Source organism: Brassica napus, chromosome A7 (assembly GCF_020379485.1).
Source record: "Brassica napus cultivar Da-Ae chromosome A7, Da-Ae, whole genome shotgun sequence".
Taxonomy (NCBI): domain Eukaryota; kingdom Viridiplantae; phylum Streptophyta; class Magnoliopsida; order Brassicales; family Brassicaceae; genus Brassica; species Brassica napus.
In genome coordinates this window covers 571293-590755 of record NC_063440.1, presented here as the reverse complement: position 1 = coordinate 590755, position 19463 = coordinate 571293, and the positions used below count along the sequence as shown (strand labels likewise).

At 33.0% G+C, this 19463-nt stretch overlaps 2 protein-coding genes across 6 annotated transcripts; both read right to left on the bottom strand.

Moving 5' to 3' along the window:
- Positions 1 to 1254: 1254 nt before the first annotated feature.
- Positions 1255 to 6264, bottom strand: LOC125576633 (probable RNA-dependent RNA polymerase 5). Of its 5 annotated transcripts, none has more exons than XM_048737133.1 (18): positions 5887 to 6264; positions 5660 to 5807; positions 5442 to 5571; positions 5240 to 5314; positions 4863 to 5046; positions 4518 to 4716; positions 4350 to 4437; positions 4129 to 4278; positions 4012 to 4032; positions 3849 to 3920; positions 3649 to 3755; positions 3418 to 3566; positions 3111 to 3345; positions 2801 to 3026; positions 2574 to 2722; positions 2183 to 2487; positions 1900 to 2099; positions 1255 to 1753 (listed from the first exon to the last, which is right to left on the bottom strand). In XM_048737133.1, the coding sequence occupies exons 1-18, from the start codon at positions 6197 to 6199 to the stop codon at positions 1517 to 1519; spliced, it is 2988 nt and encodes a 995-aa protein (XP_048593090.1). In that variant the 5' UTR covers positions 6200 to 6264; the 3' UTR covers positions 1255 to 1516. The 5 variants fall into 5 exon arrangements, with proteins under 5 accessions (XP_048593090.1, XP_048593088.1, XP_048593087.1 ...); XM_048737131.1 differs by having other exon boundaries at positions 4012 to 4038; positions 5660 to 5804; XM_048737130.1 differs by having other exon boundaries at positions 4012 to 4038; positions 5887 to 6263.
- A 5451-nt stretch (positions 6265 to 11715) lies between these two features.
- Positions 11716 to 13523, bottom strand: LOC125576636 (methyl-CpG-binding domain protein 4-like protein). Its single transcript, XM_048737135.1, has 5 exons — positions 13401 to 13523; positions 13208 to 13323; positions 12446 to 13105; positions 12063 to 12259; positions 11716 to 11991 (listed from the first exon to the last, which is right to left on the bottom strand). The coding sequence occupies exons 2-5, from the start codon at positions 13310 to 13312 to the stop codon at positions 11877 to 11879; spliced, it is 1077 nt and encodes a 358-aa protein (XP_048593092.1). The 5' UTR covers positions 13313 to 13323; positions 13401 to 13523; the 3' UTR covers positions 11716 to 11876.
- Positions 13524 to 19463: the final 5940 nt, after the last annotated feature.

The window sequence follows — 19463 nt, the reverse complement described above, 5'->3', positions numbered from 1 at the left end:
TGGAACAGATAAGTACAGTCTTGTAGTATTAGCAGGGTAAGAGACACAAGGCTAACATGAGATCTTGCATGTGTTTGAACTCCAAACTCCAAGCAATTTATTATTAGATTCAAAGCAGACTTTGATATTTGTTTCTTGGTCTCAACGGTAGACGATAGGTGGGGCTTTTGAAACACTTACCTGCGGCCAGAAGCGTATCGTCATGCACTCGTATCGCTCCTGAGATGACTAAACCAAGTCCAAAACCAGGAAGACATGGCTTCAATCACTTCTTTTGTGAAAAATCGTCCAATGCCAGGATCCAATCAGAACATTCAGTTTTATGTCCTGGTGAGACATATATAACAAAATCAATCACGCTTCAGTGGTCGGGTGGCACAAGGCGTTCCGTGGATCCTAAAAGACCCGAGTTCGAATCTGCTGCTAACCCAGATAAACACGCCCGTGGCCAGTGGGGCTTTTCACATTCTTTCTCCGGAAAAGGCTTACCCTTTTTTTTATATTTAACTTAATTAAGAGGAGAAAGAAAACAGATTGAGATCTTAACATGAAGAAGTTGTTTCAAACCTTGATGGCACCTAAGAGGTCTTTGACCGGTGAGCCCATGGTTTCTTGAAGGCTTTCAGTGATTCTTTATACGAGTTAACAATCAGTCCCGATCGCATAAACCAATCTTGCTTCAAAATTATAGTTCCAACGGAATGTCTTATGTTGAAAGCAAATTTTTCTACCGTACTTTAGAGACTTAGTTTTGTGCTCAATGGAGGCTGAATCTTCTCTATAGACATCAACATCGCCACCATTGACAGAGGATTTAAAATCCGAGTTCTTCACATTCTTCTTCATCTTAAAAGGAGCTATGAACACAATCCAAAAACAAAGTGAAAAGAAGTATCTGAGGAAGTTTTTGGAAGCAAGAATCTGGAAGCAAGAATCTGGAACGAACTTTGTTTATGTATTATCGTAATGGAATGAAGAAGGTGGTGAAAAAGCCAAAATGGAGGGCTGAGGATGCAGAGAGGTGTCACACTAAAGAAGACAGATTTGTACACTACATGAACTCCACAAGTCGCCACGAACAGTTAGAGGTGGAAAATAAATATATAAGCTGCTTAGTTTTATTTTAATTCATAAGCAAATATACACACTAGAGGACAAATCTAAGGATTAAAAGAACTACTTATACCAAAAGGCACTCACCACAGAGCTCCACCTATAAGTTAGGTTACTTAAATTAAAAAAAACTGAAATAAATTTAGTTAAAGGTTCATTATTATTTAACATAATTTTATTACAAGAGAATTCATAAGCAAATGCACACACGAAAGTATCAAAAAGTAGATGATAAGGGTAGACTTAGAACTAAAAACAAAAGGAACTACTACACCACATTTTAAACGGATAGATTACGTTTTTACCAAGGTAAGATACTTGACCCACACGCTTCTTATGTTACATGATGATACCACATCAAAATGCTTATTAATACTAAAAGAAGATAACAAGTACTTTGTGTTCATCCCCAAAGCTCTTTAAGCACAGCAGGTGAAGATACGAAGGATTCCCCCCGCGTTTTCTCTAGGTAGAACTTGCACAGCACCGGTCCTGCAACCTTCCAGACAAAACCACAGTTCCTAACCTTTTTCATTTTGATTGCATGGTCGTAAGCGATGTTGTAAAGTGCCAAGGCTTGCAGATAAAGCTCTTCAAGACTTTTCTTGCTGTCTTTAAACCCAGCAGCACCATAGAACTCCTGCCACACAAGCAGCGTACATAAATCTCAGAATTGTTTCTTTATAATTGTAAATAATTAAATTGGGGAGAGACTTCCATTGGACCAGTAAACAAAACATCCTTGATCCATTAGTTTTGTTGGTAGCATCAGATCAAAGAGCTTACCTGCTTGTATCTCTGGATAACTTCACTGGCTGATTCATTTTTTTCCTGCTTGTGTCTCTGAATAACTTCACTGGCTGATTCAGCTTTGTTACTCAACGCCTTGCTCATCTCCCTTCTGTAATCATCATACCACCGTCCATATTTCTCCATATGAAAATCAGAGACCGGCTCATCTTTGAAACATGAGAGTTTATTGATTTCTGAATTGTATAAAGCACAGTCAAACTAATATTCATGATGATATAATGATTTATTTCTGTGTTATACAAGAAAGGTTCATTACCAGATAATGGTGTGTGTTCCCCTGCTGTCTGTGAATTAACAAAGTCATAAATCTTTCCAAGAATGGAAGTAGATTTGAATTTCTGATCTCGCTCCATGTAATGTGGGAATTCATCAGGCTTCAGCTCGTCTGGGAGATCAACTTTTGCACCGTTCTTGGGTGCATCAAGAGCATCATAGTATATATCAATCAGCTTTAACATTTTCTTCTTCATTTCAGCTTTTTCCTCAGCCTTCTCATCTCCTACTGTGAGGAATTTGTCCATTTTTGTCAACCAGCTGTCAGCAGCCATCCCTACGACATTGCTGTAAACCCAAGAAAAAAAAAACTAATCCCAGAGATACACATTTTTTAAAAAAAACTTAAGTATTAAAAAGTAAGTTGAGAGTACCTAGCATGGAATCTTGTCTTCAAGTACATATTGAAAAGCTCTTTTTCCAAGTCTTCTGGTAAAAGCTGGCTTGGCTTTTTAGCAGAGTTACTGTTATTAGGAGGAGTCAAACTCACCCACGGTTCACTTGGTTTGAAGTGTTCAAGTAGCTAAACCAGAAAGCAAACCACAAAAAAATCAGGTCACACCAATATGCAATTTTACTTTCTAATGAAGGTGTTATCTACCTCCAGATTTCTTGAGATGAAATACAAATCACCATCAAAGTCACCACCTGCAATCTCATCACCCAAAGATCTTGGACCTTTCTGAGGGAAGAACACACCATACTTTGAGTTTCCAACATACTCCTCCAAGGCCTTAACATAAGTAGCCTTAAGTACATGTATGTCTCCAAAATGTAGTCCAGGATTCCTGTAAACTAGCACATTCCCTGAGATTTGGCCAGACTCACTACACCAAACCACAACAAAGAATGTAGTTAGGAAATAAACATCTAACTCAAAAAGTGAAAGAGCAAGAGATTAAGAAGCATACAGGATGACACAGACTTCATCTTCCTTTAACTCTCCAGTGGGATCAACTGTACCCATGAGATAGTATGATTCACTCACAGGAAGCCTTCCTGCTTTGAGATCATTCTTCTCTGTGTTTGAAAGAATATTTAAAAGAATATTCAAATGATCCTTCAAGTGTGGCTCGTCAAGTGGGATACCAGCCAAAATCATTTGTGCAGCGTTGTGATCGTCCATATCTCCATAGTTAAGGGCAGCTGCACAAATTAATTGAAGATCATTCATTAGTCACATCGTAAGTTAAATAGGGACTTTGGAATATTAAGGACCTTCAAGAGCAGCTCGCTTGTTGTTGAAAGTGGTTTTTGACTCTTTCAACGTGTTGCGCAGTATATTCAAAAAGAATACATCAGGGACTCCTCCATAGCTAAGCAGCGCAACCAAGTATCTCGATAGCCTTGCTCTTTTAGGTGGATTACTGGATGATGATGGAAACAAGTAGATGTTACTATCAAGAACTTTAGTATCAAAACAAGAAGTATCCAAGAAACAGACTTTACCTTGTAGTGACTACCTCCAAAGAGTCAAAGGTGCTAGAATTTGACAAATCTCGATCTTTAGAAACCTTGATCATAGAAGGTCGAACCTGGACAGTCCGAGGAGGAAGCTGCCAAAATTTGAAGCAACATAAGGAATAACTTGCAAACATTTAAACAAACAAATATGGATTTTGTAATGAAAAAGAACAAAGCAGCCTTACTTTCTTGTTCAAGAGAAAAGTTCCCTTAACAGCATAGCCCCCATAAAACATCCGGAACTGGATCAGAAGAGGCTGTTTGGAAGGAAAAAAAGGTATTAATGTTACTGCTCTGTTCAGTAATACAATCAACCAGAAAGAGGGGAGTGTAGACTTTATTACATACCGGGTCTTGTTTACAAGCTCCCTGCACCTAAGTAAGAAAAAAACATGATAAGGAAACATAAGAGTGAACAAAGTGAACCTAAGACATTTCCCTTTGTCATGGAAATAGAGAACATACCTGAACACTATCACTCCTGAGGCATTTTCCCTTAAATATATTTACTGGACACATCCGAGCCAGGTCCTCAGAGATGTAGCCAGTTCCATCTGAATGTATACGAGGTTTCCCATTCTTATCAAGAACATCTTTATCATTCTCATCCTGCAACTGGAACCACATTAGAGACTACACTAAGTAGATGCAGTTCTTGAAGGAAACATATATTAAGAAAGACGTACATGGCAGTTTATATCATCTATTTCTTCAAAGTTAATCCCAGCCATGTCAACTTCAAGCTTCTTAGTCTTTGAAAGAATTAACGAAAACCTGAAGCATCAACAAAAAGGCTCAAAGATGAAACATATTAGCATGCCTCTAGTAGAGGCTCAGAGAAGAAACTTGAGTACCTTGCCATATACTTGGCCAGGGATGGCAACGTGTGGACATGCATAAAATGCATACGAGCTTCATGGATTGACTTCCATGAAAAGATATAGGGATCTCCCAAGTCATTCGAAGATGTAGAGTCTGTGCGTATAAAGTAGCATTTCACTCCTTTTGAAGAAAAGTCTTTCTTCTTCTCTTCTTTCCCTCCATCTTTGAAAACTGTATCAACAGAGTGCTAAAAGAAGCTCTAAGTATCTACTTTCTAAACCCAGAGAAAGAATATTTAACAAATGAAAAAGTGTTGTATGTGCAATGACATGAATGATAAGTTAATGGAGTCAAAAATAACAAGGAAAGAGACCCACCAAAAAATTGATAACGGCGTAACCCAATCATGATACCCTTCTTGGCAATCCTTTTGTATGCAGAGTAAGGGTCATTACTATAGGTTGACGAGTTCTTAGGGACATCCTCAAATTTGACCGTCAAAACATTTTCATCACCCAAGACCTTGTGCAGGTGTGTTCCAGTGGGTTCAAGAAGAGGGCCCTATGAACATAAGTATCAGTATGTTGAGTCAATGCCAAATAACTTGGAGACTTCTTTCAACAGTTTCTACAAGTATCTCATAAATTAAACGCCTTATAACAGAAAGTAGATATGCGACATGAGAAAATGTAAACATTGGCCCTTTTACTTATTTAACATTAACGAAAAATAGTAGTTATAGAGTGAAATGAACCTTGAGTGTGTAACTTCCGTCCAAAGCAACATGACACTGATAATAATGAGTCTTCCCACTATCCCATTCAAGTGCCTGCAGAAAAAGGAATTTGTAATTTAAACATAAGTCTCAGTTTCTTGTCAATATACTTTTAGAAATGCAAATCATAAAAGATAAATAATACTTAAAATACAGCAGAGCAAACAGCAATAATGTATACCACTCTACGGTCTGTTGGGGAACAAGAATCCTTTCCCAAGCGCTCCCAGACCACTGCCTCATATGCAACCATAGACAAGTCCCTCAACTGCCTGATCTCATCAGCAGTTATAACCTGAGCCAGCGATTTCCTATAAAACATACAATATTTATTTTGTAAGTATCACAGAAGAGGTAAATATTACTTTAAAATAGATTAAAAAAGTGAGATTAACATACCCAGGAATGTAGCTAAGCAACAGAAACGCCTTCTTAAACTCAAGTTCACCCAAAGCTAAGATCTCGGGAGGAATGTGCTGAGATCCTCCATAGCTTTCTCTTTTCATACACTTTGGAGAAGGAGCTTCAGAGTCAAGAGACATCTCTTCTACAAGCAAACATAGTAAACTACTCTTGAGCATAAGAAATTACATATTTTCACTATTTTCTGTTTTGTGATAAATGACCTCGAAGACGAAGACAGTGTCTTGCAGCAGGAGACTGTGGAGAGCCATTAGTGGCCTGGTCAAGCAAAAAGTTGATGAATCTATCGTGGGTCGTCCTCACATGATTGGAGCTTAAGACTTTCCTGAGAGTATCAGAAGCCAACTCCTCAGAAACAATAGACAGTCTCTGCCTCGTCTCATCACTTATCGGACCAAGATTGTGTTTCCTGTAGACTTCCTCCAAAATTGCTTCAACAGGACCAGGAAGAGTGTTCTCTGACCGTGAAGAAGCTTGATCGCCACCGTTAACATGCTGACTAGTTCTGTTTTCCATTTTTTCTCTGTGTTTTGTGTTTTGTTCACTTCTTGTTGTATGGTTTTCTCTTTGGAGTGTAGAGTGAGTCTTTTATAAAGAGTCGAGGAAACTTCACAGAGAAGGAAGTATTAGTTTATTATTGGCTAACCAAAAAGAAAATCTTTGCACTGTGTCAAATTGATTGACAAGAAAGAGCCACGCAACTTTGTATGATAGTTAAAAGAGACTAATAATCGGAATTGACGTTTCTACCCCTAATGTTAGTCATATATTATCGAAAGGCAACAATTTTTCGCCGCCTAAATTTTAAAATGGCGCCAATTGCGAACCCTATGCTTCTCCTAGAGATTTTGAGGAGAATTTTCAATTTCACAAAAGTAATGACGACATTTCTGCTGCACATATTCATAAAGGTACGTTCACATGGAGGATTAAGAGAATTTTAAATGCAAACACACAACATTTTTTTTGAGAAATACATGGACATACAAGGATAAACAATCTATTTACCTACAAGAACTATTATATATATATATATATATATTAAGGAATTATTATATATTAAATCTTTATCTAGAAACTAATAATTATAAATTTATTTTTCTCCAAACTGATAATTCGAACTTAATTACGCATAGATCATGGTTTTAATTGGCTAATTATGAATCATATAACTTTAAACTGACTAAAACCAAAATAAAATTCACTTTAAAATAAAAAAATATCAAAAACTACTTTTTATTAAACCAAACCGTCCATAAGTTATCTGTCCATGGAACACCCGTCTACAAAACATCAATCCACTCATATGTCAAATTCTTTTGCTTACACTTTATGTTTTCTATCACCTAATAGAGATTCTTATGTAAATGTTAGGATTAAAGACACAATGCATCAATCAATTCTCAATAACGAATCCATGCATACACATCCATTACAACATATGAACATTTACTCAATGCATATCACCACATGCAAGGATCATAGATGTTTTGTTGTAGATATATGTTTAATAAATCGTTTGACGTTCCATATCAATGTGGATGGGTTTCTATGTTTGATCGCTCAAAATTCTCTACATACAATTTTCCAAATGACAAACACACACGCAAAGTGCACATCTTCGGATCCACATACATGCATCTACAAAAAAACCAATCCAAAAATCAGTTTCACCAATCTTCATCAAATACATGTGTTCATGCACTGCGTTCTTGTAATTGTGTTCACTCGCCTACATCAACTAGTAAAAATTTCAAAATTTATAACTTTCAAATCAGAATTTTGAGTCGGTTTATGTGAAAATTTCAGGTCCATTTATACATTTTGGGTACTATTTGGCTATATCTTACCCTATACCCGAAATTGGACCCGAAAACCTGTAATCTGATAACACTAAACCTGCAAATTTCAACACAAAATTCAAAAGAATAAAAGCATAGTTTTGATATATAAATTTTACCAAATAATAGACATAAAAACTGATCAAGTGGCAATTCAAAACCATAAAAAACAACAAAAAACATAAAGAACAAACCAAAAACAACAACAAAGTGATAACTCGGTCTCGGTACTTATGAATTATGAGTAGCAACATTCAAACTTTATCTTCTATCTCCAATCAACATCTGAAATTTAAAACAACAAGAATGAATTTAATTATCAAGAATGAAAACATAACACATATATTATAGAGATGTAATTATAAAGAAGGAGATAGAAACCAGAAATTATACATCTTATAAGATTATCTTACATCTCTAATTGCTTAAGCATTTGTTTCTTTCTTATGACTCCTTTTCCTTTGAGTTTAATCTCGCATTTGAGCCACTGCTCGGTACACATTAATACTTCTATCATATACTGTGTTAAGAAGCTTTTGCTTGAGTCTAAAACTCGGCCACTAGTGCTGAAGGCAAATTCAGATTTTACAGAAGACACTTGCATTGCAATTATATCCCTAGCTACTAGTGAGAGAAACCATATACTTTGCATGATTAACCTTCCAATATGAGAGTACATCACACTCTGAATCATCTATAAGATTTGGATTCTCCACATTCTCTTTCAAATACATATCTATCTTTTTTTTTGTTTCTCGAACATGCTCGTTGTAGAGGCCCTTTATGCGCTCATAGATAAGCCCATTCCAGAGTACTTTTATCTGAGATACTTCATCTCCAAATTGATCTTGTGACTGAGATTCAGAAGATGCTCCTTGAGACTGACGATGAACTGATGCAACCAAACCACCAGCAGTGCCATTGTTGTTGTACTGATCATCAAACAAACTCCTCAAAATGTCTTCTACTTCATCATTCAAATGAGTAATCAGAACTGAATCTGCTCCATAAACTTCAAAAAACACTGTGAAAAAATTCATTTTATTTGTTGGGTCAAGAACACCAACAACAATGATAAGCTTATTCATCTCAAAATTTGTCCCAGATGGACCATAATACTTTCCTAGTTTCCTTAACATGGTTGCTCCCTTAAACTTTAAAATTTCATCTGGACTAGAAGGCGTGCTTAATTAATCCAGTAATGTTCCTCGTTACGGTGATGATTGCATGAAACAACTTATGCGCACAAACCGAATTTGTAGCAGACATAACCAAAGTAGCTTTGTGGAAAATTATTAAAAATTAGACTAAACTATTAATTGCTTCCCAAACATCTTTGCTTGGTGGTCCAAGTCATTTTTTTCCTCCACAGTTTCGTTGACGTAGTCTTTATAGTACTTTTCCTAGGCGTCCATCTTGTCAAAATCCACCTTAAACTTCATAGCCTGTTCTAGCATCATACATGTGCAATTTCACCTTGTTTTCACACCTAAAGGTAAGTTTCCTCTTTGAATTATTCCTGACTCTACACCCTGCTTAAAGGACCTCGGTGTTGAAGACCTCAAAAAATGAATGGCAATACGAATGCAGTTTACACTGATGTCTATCTCCTGCAAACCTTCTCCAACAATCAGATTGAGTGTAGGAGTAGCACACAAAAATGCATAAACCGGCCATCTGAAACCAATGTCTCATCTCCATTTTTTTCCTTAAAAGCTTATTTAAAGTTTCTCATTGCTAAACTGTTTGATGTGGCATTATCTACAGTTATGTTGAACACTCTTTTGATATCTCATTTCTCTAAGCAGTCAAGAAGTTAAATTAAACCAAAGAACAAACAACAACATAATCAAATTTGAAGTTGGAATCGACCTAGAAATATTAAACCCTAAACAAAAAACAATTCGAAAGCAAGGAACACAATAATCTTATACTCGGATTAAACCAAAACCATACAAGAATTAAAACAAAAGTTAGAGACTTACCCTCAATCGATTTCGAGAGGACGCTAATGAAGGAGACGTTAGGGTTAGGCTCTGATATAGAATCTGATGAACTTAATTCTTATGGGATTCCAGTTTGACGGTGTTTGCCGAAACCGGATTTACAGTTTATAAATCGATAATCTCTTCGTTTTAATCTATTTTGGAGGGAGTGTAAACGAACAAAGGGAACTAATGGTAAATCGAGCAAGTAGAAATCAATAGATAGTATAGGGTAGGGTGGTTATTAAAACTCTAGTCCACTAATACCTGATCGGGTATAGGGTGTGGTTTGGGTCGGATCTAAGAATTGCACGTCTTCAGAAATTAGACCCTATAAAATAAAATGGGTTTACATGTACCAGATCCGAACCGGTTTTTTGGGTCAGTTCTGGTTTGACTCTTCGGTCCGGGTAAATGGTCCAAGCCTAACAGGAAATACGACATTTTTCTGTACATATTCATAAAAGCACATTCACCCTGGAGGATTAGTGACCAAACGGATTTACCAAATCAGCCTTGAAAAAGTGGCTAGTAGTTAAATTATCTTACATACAAAGGGACTTTGTGTTCTTCATATTATGGATACTAGATATTTTAAAAAATACTTAATAGTTCCTAAATCTTTTTAATCATCTTCTAACTTGTCTTTTAAATAAGTTATATACATATACTGTAAAGAAAATAATTTTTATATATCGTAAATTAAAATTGTGTTTACCATATTTTACTTATAAAATTAAAAACTTGACTATAATAAACCCTATTTTACTTATAGAATTAAAAATTTAACTATACTATATTTAATAGATTATATTTCCAAATTAATTTTTTTTATACCTACTTATGTAAAATTTATAGTACACAATATAATTAATAAACCCTCTGCTTCTCGTTGAGTTTTTCAAGCAATTTTCAATTTCACAACTGTAAATGTTAACATAATGACTGTGTTCTTCAGATTATGTATACATGTCACTCTGCTTTTTTTTTTTTTAAACTTAATTAACTAGGTTTAATGCTGTCAGGGAAACAAGAGAACCACATCACATCTTTGGTTAGTTTACTCACCTAACACGCTTATTTGAAGCAACAAAGGCTTATCATTAACCTAAGTAAAATTGTGCAGAAAGTAAACAATGCTCTTTCAATGTCAAGGCTTTTGGGTAGAGTTTCTTGAGTTCCGCCAGCGCCAAGTTTACTACCCCTTGGCCACTGGTTCCCTCACTGTGATTCGAAACATGATAAGCAAACACAAGATACTCGAAGAAACTCCTGAATATCAGTCACTTCTGATATATTTCCCTTTATAAATATGTGATCTCATCATCCTCAACCAAAGTCATTAGTAAAATAGGGAATGAGGAACATTTAGATTAATTACAAGTTGTGAGATTACTCAACTCTGGTGCAGTGGTAGCTAATTATTATAAATATAATACAAGCTTCGTTATACATATGAAAATAGGTTCTACATTCATAAAATTTAACAAAAGGCATTACAACACTTCTTGATTAGATTAGAACAAAAACAAACGGGCTTTTACTAAGGTAAGATACTTGACTCACACGCTTCTTATCTTACATGATCACAACAAAAGGCTTATTTATATTACAAGAACAGGGCAGATAACATGTGCTTTGTGCTCAACCCAAAAGCACCTTAAACACACCGAGTGGACATACTAAGGAACTTTCCTCCGTTTTCTAAATGTAGAACACAGGACCGGTCCTGCAACCTTCCACACAAACCCACAGTTTCGAACGTTATTCATTTTGTAAAGTGCTGATTGCATGATCGTACGCGATCTTGTAAAGTGCCAAGGCTTGCGGATAAAACTCTTCCAACCCTGCAGGACCATACAACTCCTGACACACAAGCAGAAACAAAAAGAGCTATTATAGCCTCAAACAGAGCTATTACAGAATCTTGAAAAGCTCTTACTTGTTGTTCATTAAGCGGCACCAAAAAGAGCTATTATAGCCGCAAACAGTCCAAGACATAGAGCATGGCACTGGACTGGTAGAATATAAATTTCTTTCCAAGGGAAGTACAAAGTAAATGCCTCTTTTCGTTTATAAAGCACTGCAAGTTGATCGTGTAATAGTTTCAGTCCTGTAGAATATCTAGCTTTACCCAATTAGAGATTCATCCTGGTAATGCATAAGTCTCTGGCTTGAACAATGTACTCGGATCACATTTAACAAATATTAAACACATAAAGAACTCATATACGATACCAGAGACATTACAATATAAGATTAAACAAGCATTAAGTTAAGATCTCTATCATTTACAACTTTTCAACATTTGTGACAAAAAGAAAAAACAGAGCAAAGAAAATATAATCAGCACAATCTTCTTCCCACTCATAACCTAAACCGAATCCTGAGGAATTCCCAGTAATAGTTTAGCATATGATCATCAGGTCTCACACAATCCCACTTGCCATTACAGAATATGGCATACGCATCCGCTGCATACCTATGATTGAATAATTCCCTAATGAACAAAAACTCTCTACAGAAATAAAATCTGAGTATTCAAAGACTTACTTTCCAACGCCATGCAGTTGAGTCACATGAGTCCAGCTCTCTTGAAGATACTCGAGAGAAAACCGTTTTATCATTTTGGATCTCTTCTTCTGTAGTCCAAGAGGCTTTATCAGAGTCTCTATCTCTTTCTCTTCGACTTTTGTAGCAGTCTTTGCATTAGGACACAGCGCAAACAGGTCTGATATCACCCCCCGCGTCTGCAGTCACGTTAAGAAAAATCAACTGACCAACAAGTGAGCCTTTTCTTCTTACAAGAGCAACTAGTTCCAGTCATGTCTGAATCAATCCTCTTGCATCTACACTTCTTCTGAGACAGTAGGTCTCACTTCCTACTCTCTACTAAAATTATGTAAGTTCAAAATGGAGAGGAAAGAGGACAGAACCTGTGCACCAGAAGTTTTGTTGAGAAGCATACATATGACCAGCACCCGCCATGGATCGTGCCAGTGATCTTCTTGAAGTAGATTACATGGAGATGGCGGAGGCACCCATGTGTTATCAGGCGTTTTCCGCAGGTATGCCTCATCAGTCTTCTGAGACTGAGACAGAGAATGGCTCACAAGAGGAGTTTTCCTCACCCTTCTTGGTATCTCCTTTTGTGATTCATTTACTTGGGCAGACAGGCCATGGAAATATCTTGAAACTTTCACGATCTTAAAGTATTGACGCATATCTCTTGGCGGGTTTGGAACAGTTGATCCCTGGAAGTATGGAGAAACTTTTCGGACTTTAGCTTTCCTAGTACTGCTTCCACTTTGCGTTTTAGAAGACTCACTATCAGAATTACACCCTTGTTTGTGCTGGAAGTACGGAGAAACTCTTCTTACTTGAGTCAGATATTCACTACATTCTTGTCTTTCACTGTGAGATTCAAAAACACTATCACTATCATCCTTTACTGTGTTCCCTGGAGTAACAAGATTAGTTCTGGTTTTACTTCCAAACCCATTCCATGTCTTCCTCCTCACACCTTTATAAGTACACTCAGACAACAAATCATCCAAACTTCTACACGAAACAAAACTGTTTCTTGTCCCCTTACACTGAAGAACCAAATGACCAGAACCATGTCTAGTTTCAGTAACACCCTCAACGCAAATTCTAACATTAAACAAACTAAAAAACGAGCGACTCTCGTCACTTACCTCGGAGCTGGGTCTGTCGTTTAAATGGTTAGGCGAGGCCCGAAGAGTCCTCGTCACTGAACTATCATCGTTAGGCATATGAAATTTCACTTGATGAGCCATCATCTACCATTAATCTATCCCAAATAACAAAAAAAACGACTCCTTTAGCTAAATTAGCTACCGACCCATACTACAAAATCGAAAATTTCACCTGGGTTTGGTAGATTCTGAGTTTGCTTGGCAATGAAAAGCACGAAATCGAGGAGCTTCTGTTTGGGTGAGGAAAAAAGATCGATACTTTTTTATTATTACTAGATACTACGTGTGTTTTGCCCATGATACGACTTAAACATTTTCATAATTTTTTAAAAATTATTTGTACACTATATTCATTATATTAAAATAAATTTTAAAATATTTTAATATATATTTTTAATTATATAATTAAAAAATTTATTTGATTTATATTTAATTATGTATTTTATGTTTTTAACTTTTTACTAAAATACTTTTTCAGATAACAATACAATATATATATATATATAGATATTTTTTAATTATATTTTTAGATTTTGGATAATTCAATATTCTATTTTAAATTATTTAATTAAGAATTTTATTTGATTAATATTTAGTTTGATAAATCATGTTTTAAACTTTTTACTAAAAGACTTTTTCAGATAACAATACAATATATACATAAATTACTATTTTTTAAATTATATTTTCAGATTTTGGATAATTCTTACTATTATAATTTTAATCAATTATCTAATCAAATAAATTAAAATTTCGTTTTTATTTTTTCATTTAGTTACATTTTATTCATTAAGGGTATAAACGTTATTAACCGCTCTAACTTTTAACGTGAGAGCTCGATTCCAAAAATTTACTTCGCAAATAATAGTATAGATCTAGAGTCAGTCCCTTGCAACCACTGTTTTGAAACCCACCCAGTCACGGTGAACCGGAAAACCCAGTAGCCCATAAAAAAATCAGTTTTAGTTTTGCAAAAAATCCAATATTTAGAAACCGCAAAAATCCGTAAAACTCAATAAAACTCGGAATCCGATACCTGTTGAACTAAAAAATAAGTCGGTTGAACCAATAAATAACTTTTACTTATTTTTTAGTTTTTAATTATGTTTTTAGATTATGTTTTATATTATAAGTTTCCAATTAAGAAGTTAGTTGCTGAAAAAAAAGTTTGTTTTCCCTTTTCATTTGTATAGTTTTAGTGGGGGTTATTGGTTGGTGTATTTTGATATATTTGAAAATTCAAACTAAATCTAGTGTTATTGGTTCTATGATTTTAAAATATGTATTGAAATCATATGTTATTCGTTTAATGATTCATAAATGGGGAAATTTCACTTTTACCACTTTTAAGATACTATTATTCATGTTTGCCACTACTAAAGAGACATTTTCAAAAATACACTTTTCATTAAGAGGTAAAAAACTCTTATATACTTGTTAAATATATATAATAAATAAATATGTAAATAAATAATAATTATATATCCTTGTTCTAAATCCTAAACCCTATACCCTCAATTCTAAACCCTAAATCCTCAATTCTAAACCCTATAAACTAAACTCTATCTCACCTTTCAATTCTTAATCCTAAGTCTATATTAGTTATATAACATTAGGATTATAAATGCATTTTTTCTCTCTTTAAAAATGAGGGTAAAAGTGATTCGTGTAAACTTGAAAAGTGGTATCATGAAAGTGATATTTTTGGCAATTTCTCTTCATAAATTATAATTCAAATCAAGTGTTATTCAATCATACGAATTTACTAATAGATTTGATTTCATAATGGATTAGCATGGATTTATTTGTTAAAAATACAAAGGCTCAAATCCGAGGGAAAACCTCCGGATTTGTAAATACTAATCCGAGAGAATTTGTATATTTTACTTGGATTTATAAATAATGGATTTCTAAATCAATCAAAATATATAAACCAATAACACATCTCCTTAGTATTTATAAATCCAAGTAAAATATACAGATTTTTAAATTTTTTCGGATTAGTAATTACAAATCCAGAGATTTTCCCTCGGATTTGAGTCTTTGTATTTTTAACAAAAAAATACAAAAAAATCCATTCAAATACATTATAAAATGAAATTTATTAGTAAATCCATACGATTGAATAACACTTGATTTAATATAGAATTTATGAATCATTAAACCAATAACACATGATTTTAATACATATTTGAAAATCATAAAACAAATAACACTAAATTTAGTTCGGATTTTCAAATCCATTAAAATACAACAACCAATAACCCCTACCTATATTTGTGATTTTTAGATTTTGATGAAGATTTCACTATGCCACCTGAAGAAAATAAAGTGAACGATGGCACAGAGAACCAAATTAGTTGATGTGATTTGGTGTTAGTTTATTTCCGTTATTGACAGTTTATTATGATCTTTTACTTTTGTTTTATTTTGGATATGGAGTTTAATTTATTATTTACATTAGAAATTTAAATATTTATGAATTTTATGTCTTGATTTTTTTAGATGTCGTAACTCTTACCTTTTGTTACAGAAAATTTTAAATAGTCTAAATCATTTTTTGATATTTTGTATGTCAATTGAATATAAAAATATAAAACTAAAGTTAAGTATTTTCTAAATATTTTTAAACATAAAATATATCCAAACTATTATTTTGTGTTTTTTTAAAAAAATTTAGAAAATATTAAACTTTAGTTTCTATATTTTTATTTACATAGCTAATATATTATTATATAATAAAATTAATTTATTTATTACTCGCGCAGTTCATCCGCTGTCGATCCAGTGATCCATCGACCCAGTAAGTCGTCCGGTTTTGTTTGATGTTTTAATTTAATAAATAAATAAAAGTAAGAAATCAGTTTATTATATTTTTAGGATTGTTTTTGCATATGTTGTGTGAAAATTATTTTATAATTAAGAACTCGTTTTTACATACTTCTAGTTAATATTTCTATTTTATAATCATGGTGCATAGGTGAATTTTTATCAACTTTCTACTTAGTGCTAGAGAAAACACTCGTACCTATAATTTAAACCCAACTCAACCCGAATTAAGAATTAGATGGAAAAAAATTAAAAGTTAAATAAGGCCAATCGAGTCACTCACAATATCATACACTTTCTTATGTAATAATTTAATATTTTATTATAACTTATCCTATGCTTATTAATTTTCTTAATTCATTATTTTTAATCATATATTTTCATAACAACATTTTCATTGAAAATGAAGTAGACAAATATTACATAGTAAAAACAAAAAAATGTAATAAGATGAAAATGAAACTTGTTTTTTTTTTTGACAAAATGCATATAAAAATCACTTCCGTGACTATAATAATAATCTAACTTTTATGACCAAACATAAAAATATATATCAAATATGAGTTTGTTTTCGTATGATCAAACATGTGTATTATTTCCGTATGACCAAACACATATAAATGACAATCATGAGGACATCCTAATTTTGATTTTTGTTAATTAAATAGTTTAAACATCATACTTATCATCAAATTCCTTTTTTTTTAACACTAAATAATTTTAAACTTTTATTTTGTTTGGATTTTTTTTTAAAAGGCTTCTTTTCATTTACAATTAAATATATATATATATCAAACACTCTTTTACATTTTTTGTTTAGGATTTTAGGAAAAGAAAATTACGGGAAATTTTTTATGTTTACCATTTTCTTGCTACCATTATTCATGTTTACCACCATTAAATAAACATTTTCAAAAAAAAACACTTTTCATTAAGTGACAAAAGACTCTTATATCATTGTTCTCTATATATATAATAAATAAGAATTCAAATAAAAAAAATAATAATAAAAATAACTTTTTTTTTATGTTTTCGAATTATAATTTTTCAAATTTGAACATTTTTATATTTTTTTGAATTTGTTTTTGGAATTTTTTTTTCGATTATTTTTTTGCAAATTTATTTTTGAAAATCAAAAACTGTTTTTACCATATTTTACTTATAGAATTAAAAACTTAACTATTCTAAACCCTATTTTACTTATAGAATTAAAAACTTAACTATCCTAAACCGTATTTTTCTTATAGAATTAAAAAATTAAATATACTATATTTAATACATTATATTTCCAAATTTAAAATTTTATTTTATACCTACTTATGTAAAATCTATAGTACACAGTATAATTAATAAACCCTCTCAAGCCCGTCCTAGCCATAAGGATGGTAAAGCTGTTGCTTTAGGCTACATTTATATTTAACATTTTTATGACCACAAAATCTTAACCTGTGTAATGATCATAAGTGGTCGTTTTTTATCTTCTTTAGTATAAGATGTAATATTTAGTTATTTTCCTTCTTCTCATGCTTTCTTGGTGTCTTCTTTCAATAGAATCCCATTAGATATAATTGATATTAAAGAATATTTAGTTATTTTCCTTTTCCTCATAATTTCCTAGTGTCTTTTTTATAGCTAATAATCATGTATATATATTTCTTTTCAACTATCATTTATTGTCCTCTAAATTATCATAGTTAAAGACAGTCATATTTTATATTTCAAACACATATTAGTAATGCATTTTTCTTATATTTTTATGATTTTCTTGATTCTTTATATAATTGTAAAATAACTTAACAAAAATCCAGGTTAAAATTTACAGCAATCACAACTAAACTGTTATATTTGTTTGATTTAAAAGATAACAGAAATTTGGTTTTAATGCAATACATTTTCCTATATAAAATAAATATATAGTAATGATAAACAAAAGTCAAAATTTCTGAAAATAAATCAAAGGCCACATTTTTTATTTTGGTTTAGAGAAAACCACCAAAATAACTTCAAACTTTCAAAAAGAAGCCCAAAAAAACTTGAACTTGTATATGAGTAATTTAAATCTTCAACTTTTAAATATTGGTCATTTTAATCTTGTTTTTATGTTGACCCAGTCATTTTAACTTAGCAATAGTCAACTGTTAATATACATTTAATGTCTGTTAAGATTAAACTACGTAACTTTAACTAAACCAGCGTCAGTTTTATCTTATTTGAAACAATAGTTGTTTCTTGTGAGTCAAGAAATTGAAATGAAAGACAAGTTTTCGTTTAAGTGTTAATGACTTTTGTCTCAGTACTGTTCTTCTCAATAATTCTTGTGATTATGAAATAAAGATAAATTAAATTTATTGGGACGAAGATGCTAAAAACACCAGAACAAACATACACGGGCTGTACAAAGAAACATAAGACAAAGGAGAGACACAACACTAACACGTCATCACCAACCATTGACATAGCTTTAAAGAACTCATAGAACAGCTTCTTGTTTTCTTTAAATCATTATTTCTTTCTTACTGTTAGAGTTTCAAGATTAAGAGAGATTGATTTTGATTCTTTCTCATTCTCAATCTACAAGAACTGCTGCTCCTTCCACCTGTTTCAACCACCATTGTTTGTGTTATGAGTCTTCAAAATGTTGCTGAAAAAATGAAACTAGATATAATATGTTCTTAAAGAATCAATCAATCAGCTTGAATGTGGCTCCCCAAATTTCTTCTTAAGCAGGAATGGCATTGATCTTATTCTTAGGGTTCTCAAAGCTCCTAAGCCCACCTAACGCAATTGAGTAAAAACAGCCTGCAACACAGACAACCATTCAAATCGCTGCAGTGTCCTAAAAGTCTTGAACCTAAAGCAAAAACAAAAACAATCTTGAGGGAAAGAAGCAAGTGATTTCCACAAGTACCTTTTAGCAACTCAAATGTATTCTTCTCTTCTTAAATAAAGCCAAAGCAAAGTGACAAAGTCATAATAGCTAAAACAAAGTTATAATCAAGCCACAAAGCCCCAAAGTCTCAACACCAAAACGTAAACCATGGCCATAAATAACAAAGAAATACACACAATAGCTCTTCTTTAAACTCACGAATCACCCACTTCAGTTCTTCAGAAGGACGACCAGTATTTTCTTGAGTCTGTGGACACCACTTGACCATCTTGTTATAATCTACGTAAGACTCAACGAGGAAACGATCAAACTTCTCAGCTCGTTCTGGATAAACTAGCTCTTCACAACATTCTTCTTCGGTCTGTGTTTTCCGTGGAAGGATGTGTGGTCGATTTGGGGATTCGATGAAGAATATTTTATCAAACGATGGGATTACATCTAACGGAGGTTAAAGATAATTAACTGTTGACTTTAGAGTAGTTTAAATGACCTAGTCAACATAAATGTGAGATTAAA